Source organism: Eptesicus fuscus, chromosome 18 (genome assembly GCF_027574615.1).
Source record: "Eptesicus fuscus isolate TK198812 chromosome 18, DD_ASM_mEF_20220401, whole genome shotgun sequence".
NCBI classification, from domain to species: domain Eukaryota; kingdom Metazoa; phylum Chordata; class Mammalia; order Chiroptera; family Vespertilionidae; genus Eptesicus; species Eptesicus fuscus.
Window position 1 is genome coordinate 17,897,403 of NC_072490.1, and position 6,000 is coordinate 17,903,402.

At 39.1% G+C, this 6,000-nt stretch overlaps 1 protein-coding gene across 1 annotated transcript in view; it reads right to left on the reverse strand.

The window, feature by feature from the left end:
• Positions 1-5,776, reverse strand: part of RARB (retinoic acid receptor beta) — a 347,507-nt gene extending 341,731 nt beyond the window's left edge. The window contains exon 1 of the mRNA XM_008153628.3: positions 5,454-5,776. Coding sequence (XP_008151850.1) covers positions 5,454-5,631 — 178 coding nt within the window. The 5' untranslated portion in view covers positions 5,632-5,776. The remainder of the gene's footprint in view (positions 1-5,453) is intronic.
• Positions 5,777-6,000: the final 224 nt, after the last annotated feature.

The window sequence follows — 6,000 nt, forward strand, 5'->3', positions numbered from 1 at the left end:
AAGCATTTACCTCCCTCCCTCAGCCTCAGAACTTCAAAGTAGCCAATGACCAAAGGCAGATGAAATAGGCCAAATAGTTATAATTGGTTGATTCAAATTCCTAACAAATTTATTTTACCTTATTTTTATTTGGTTTAAAAATAAGAAACATACATATATATGACCTATTCATGTATGTGCATATGTACATATATATAAACATATACATGTTATACATAAATACATGTGTGAGTGTGTGTATGTGTATATGTATATATATGTGTATGTGTGTGTGTGTGTGTGTATATATGTGTGTTTTATTTGGTATTCATTAAATAACAATAATATACTAAGCCCCAGACATCTTAAAATGAGATGTGATCCCTGTCCAGGGGGGTCATTGTATATGTTTAAGGACAAATATAACTCACAGCAGAAAGAAGACAAGACTACAGAGAAAGGTTGATGGATAATAAGAATTAATGAGTTGGTTTTAGTTACCAACAATCTGCATGTATTTAAAACAAGATCAACACCTCAGGGACAATTGTCCTTAACATATAGTAAGGAAGTCCAATCAGGCAGCCTACACTGATTTAGACAAGTTGGATAACAAGACTCCTCTTAGTTTAGGACAAGATATAGAAATAAAACTCATTTTATGTCCTGTTGTTGGTAATTCTGAGAATCACAGTCTGTCTCTCCAGAAGGTTGGGCCTTTTTTAAGCATATACCCCATTTTGTGATTTTGACAGGAGAGCACTTTCTGGTCATTAAAGAACCAGGGGAAGAACTCTCACTTTAAGATGCTAAAGTTAAACTGAGATCATTTGAGAGTGGCTCTAAAGCCAAAACTTTTAACAATATTTTCCAGCTTACAACCTATAAAAAAGCACATGTGTGGCAATAAAACAGAATAGGCAGCAATGAAAGGAACATAAAGAGAGACAGACGGACAGTTGTCCAACTTTCACGGAGCTCAGGTACACAAAATTTTAAGTGTTCCCTGGCATAGCATATCAGCTTCGTTCTTGATGGAAATCACCCTTGCCTGAAGGTGACCAGCTCTCTGCTCATAGGACAGAGCTAAACAGAGGCATCTAAAGTGACTCCTTGACTGTGGGGTCCACCCTCATCTCCCCATTTTAATGAAAAATGATAGCTGCTTCCACAGTAGTTGGTGAAAGTAAAGAAGTTGTGAGGTCCTTTCAATGCCCTTCATCTCTAAGGACATCCTGAAGCATCATGGGATACCCATTCACTGCACATGGTACATGCAATTAATCGGAGGCGTTAAAGTTGGCCTCATTGCTCAATCCACAGGGAAAGACATGCACTCTGTGGATTCAATATTTTGGCTTGAAATTTGGTTCCAACATTAACTAGCTGTGTAAGCTCTTTACTTTCTGTAAGCCTCATGTTTTCATCTATAAAATGGGACTGCTGCTCATGACCTGGGATCAAAATTGGGAGACTATTATAAAAAATTAAGAATGGCATACATTACGTGCTTAGTGGATGATCCGGGAAGTGCTTGATACATGGGCAGTGTTTTTTTATTACTTGTTTAAACTCCCTCTTTTCTTATATGTTTCCTGATTTCTAAGCTTACAGAGACTCCATGATACATGAGTTAAGTCAGAATGCAAAGACAAGAATGTGCACACATAGAAGCTGCCTTAAATTCATCTCTCTCCTGAAAGCCTGAACCATTTGTTCCCTGGGATAGAAGGTTTTGGAGAACACAGTTTCTGAAAAGTGGCCACATCTTTCCCTCTGAATTGTGAATGGTGACAAATGGTCAAACCAATAGCAAGAATTTCATGCTGCATAACAGCAGGCACCAAACAAGGAGATATGGGTTGTTTGCATGCAAATGGCTTGGAGACCAGGAAAAAAATCTGACTATACATCACCTGCTAGAGTTGAAAGGGCCTTGGAGATGATCTTATTTCATCCTTTTATAGTACAATTTTTCTTTATCATTTATCATTTATACTCTACTTCATCCTTAAAATACTTGAATATGATAATTAAAGAAGACTGTTCTTCAAATAAAAATAGTTTATAGTTGATGGGAGAGAAACTGAGACAGGTTAAATAGCCATATATTTATATGTGGGAAGGGGGACATCTGTATTATAGGAAAAGAGTGCTTAAACATACTGATTTCAGGTTCTAGTCTAGGAGGACAGGTGACCAGAGAATTGGAAGTGAATGGACAGAAGTGTAGGGAGTGGGTATAACATCAGTAGCCACAATGGAAATTGCTCTCACCTCCCTTTAAGGTGGAAGGTTCTTGAGCCTTTATAATACAGGATGCTAAAAGAACCCTGTTACAGGGCAGGAGAATCTAGATGTGTACAGATTATGAAAGTAACACCATTAAATCCCATAGTTCAATGACAGGACCTTCTTTATGGAGTCATTCCCCAAAATGTTTGTTCCCTTTGCATTCTAGATTAGCCGGCTTTTCCACCCAAGCATGTGTTTTGTTAGTTATTGTGACTTTATAGAATTTGGCTCCCTCCCTAATTAACCTCAGGACATGAATAAAACTCTAAGTTTATTTTTAGCCAAGAGAGCATCTGTGTGCAACTTTTAAGACCTTACCCTTGTTCCCTGCTCTTTTAAACCACAAGCTGTAACAAAGACAGCTCCCTATTCAAGGGCCAACTAACTGACTGCATAGTAACAGGGGCTTCTTTCAATAATTTCAATCTGAGTGGTTTTCATGTGCTTTGTCTGTAGCAAAAACTAACAAAACAATGCATTAGCCAGGGTTTGAAGTAAGCCAACATTAAAGTTTCCAGCCTGAACTTTCTGTACCTTGTTCTCTGTCTGCCCCTTCTCCAGCCACCTTCAAGGTGCAGTTACTCAGCACCCTAAGGCTCTCAGAAAAGAAAAATCATCCATTATATACCCTCCACCCATTTTTTTGAATTGCAAACCCTCTCCTTCTAAAGGTTGAATCATATGAAACTACCAAGGTTTGACCAATTTTGATCTAGAAAAAGCAATTGCCTTATGGATTAACCTGGTAGTGACAGCATCGTGTGCTTTATTAGTAATTAGAGGCCGAGTGCATGAAATTCCTGCACTGGTAGGGTGCCTAGCAGCTGTCAGCTGCCAGCCAGGTACTCCCAGCCGGTCCCACCCCCTGGTTGAACTCCTGGTCAAGGGGACAATTTGCATACTACGCTTTTATTATATAGGATTATGAAATGAAAAGAACAGCCTTGCATTTAGAGATACGGGGAGCCCTAGATATAATAATACAGCCCAACTTATCCAGGGTACAGGCTGAGCCACTGAGACTCTGATTGGGGGAAGAAATTAGAAGAGCTAACATCACCAGTTTGAGACAGAGCCTGATTAGATATAGATGATTTGACTCCTATTTCAATGCTCTTATCTTCATAACAGGGGTCAGCAAACTTTTTTCTGGAAAGAGCAAGACAGTCAAGATTTAAGGTTTTGTGGGCTCTATGATCTCTAACATTGTAGCACGAAAGCAGCCACAGACAATATGTAAACAAATGACTGTGGCTGTGTTCCAATAAAACTTTATTAACAAAAACATGCTGGGCTGGATTTGACTTACAGATTGTGTAGTTTGCCAAGCACTATTCTATAGAATTCTTTGACCTTAGAATATCTGCGAAGAGATGGGTGATGGATTTACATATTGAGAACCTGTTGAAGTGTTCAGGGGTGCTAATCCAGCATAAAGATCTCACCCACCATTAACAATGCTCTGCATTTTTCTTAAAATCAGTAACCAAAGGATCTTAAAGTTGCTGGGATTTGTTGTGAGCACCTAGGGGCTTCAGCTACCTACGAGTTTGCTATCTGTAAGATTAGATATCCCAGAATGGGAATAATACTTATGTCTTGTTTAACTCTTGGCGACACGTACAAAATACACTTCTGATCTTAGGAAAGAAATGCATAGACATGCTATCCATCAGGCTGGCTGAGTTATGGCATTAGATAGAGGTACTTGGGTGAAATTTTAATGGCTTTAATAATAATTTACTCAGACCCCCTTTATGCGTTAGCTGAAAGCAACTTCACTATATCATTTGCATTGGGTGAACAATATTTTGAATACAGGAACTATTTCCATCTCTCCTGATAGCAAAGAAGCTACTTTGGCTATAGCTACTCTCAGTTTGAACTTGAGAAGCATGGGAGAATGTTATTAATCATTTCAAAAAAATTATAGGTCACATGCTCTGGTCAGAAATTCAGAAAAGAAGAATTATAGTCAGGTCATTCCAAGAAGGAAAGTAAGTCTATATATATCAGGCATGATAATACTGTGATTACCAGTGACATCTCTGCAGTGAAAATATGTCCACCCATCTGCTCATCTGTCTATCATGCATCCAGACATGCAGACATCCAAACATCTATCCCCTACTATTGTACCAGGAGCTAAGGGATCCTGGTTAGATGAGGTATTCCCCTGCTCTCAGTGAGCAAAAAATGTAGTGCGAGAGAGAAGACAAAGTACGAAGATCACAATAAAAAAGAAAATAAGGCAGTACTTCAAAATAAAAATGTCTAAGTACCAAGCAAATATTTGGAGGAATTCTTTAAAAAGCAGCAAAATGCAAACTAATCACCAGGAAGAGCTCTGAAGTGCTCCTGTTGAGCTGTGAACCAGGAAGAACCTGGAGTATGTGCTGTGATACCTGGTGTGGCACGTGGAATCAATATGCCTTTTTACCTCCAGATGTCAAACCAGGCAACCCAAGTCTAAGAGGTGCGATTGTTCACTGGCCATCATAGTTTGTCCTTAAACAGGCAAAACTTTTCTTTGTAAATCACATGACATAGGTGCTTTCTATGAATAAGTCATATCAGTTTGAAGAATTCTAACTCTACTTTTGTTCTATCGTACTTTACATCCCACATCTTAGAGAAGATTGGAAGTAAGAAATAGCTTAGTAGAATCAAATGGTCAAGGGCATTTAAAAAGCTTATGTGATATGAATTGGTAGCAAAGGTCTCTGGGAAATTGAGAACAATTATGCATGTTATCAGTACTTGGGAAAGGAGTAAGATAGACAAAGGGAACTTTACGACCAAAATCGATGTGCAATCCAGGATTATCATTAATGATTTTTATGGCACCAACTTCTAATTCACTGTTCACATCATTAAGTGTCTAATTTCTTCAGGTATATTGGCCGCATATGCTGATTATCTTTTATAAACTCTAACAACATATCAGTCTATATATTTTATAAAATATAGCAAAATACCGGTGTGGTTTTGAATGACCCAAATTCTAAAATTCACCATTTATCTGTTTCATATTTCTGCCAATAGCACTCAAGGTACAATTCTACACCAAGAGAAACCAACATCCAGCGGAATAAAAACTCACTCCGGATAGGAACCATCCTGTTTTCTCAGGCCCATTAAGCCAATGAGATAAGAGAGGAAAGTCCAGGGGTACTTACTTGCAGGTGACGGGGTGCTGCATCCACTCGGAGGAGGGTGCCCGTGAAGGCCATGAAGAGGAGGCAGGGAAAGTCCTCCGATGACCGGCGGAAAGAGTAATGGGTAGGGTGCGGCTGGATAGTGAGTCATGTGTCCATTCACGGCCGGGACGGGACATGCGTGGCTACTGGTGGTCATGTTTCAGGCCTCACAAAATGGAAGGTGTTCTGGGGTGGGAACACATCACTCCGGGTCTTGAACCAAAGTTGGAGAGGTAAATTCAGGGCAACACTTGAGTCTGAGCTGTGATCTGGACCAAAGGCAAGATAGTTCAGCAGCTGACCTTATGTCTTCCCAGCATGGTTTATCCACCTCTCATGTTGCTATGCTGATGATGGATATCTTTTCTTTTTCTTTCAGTTTGAGGCTGGGAAAGGCTATCACTCTAAAAGTCCAGAGCTGCTAATCCTGTAAGAAAAAATATATGTATGTATATATTTCGTAAGTCAAAAATAGTCTCCTCTTAATCAAGTTATGAAAAATATCTAATATTAACCTGTCTTTTAA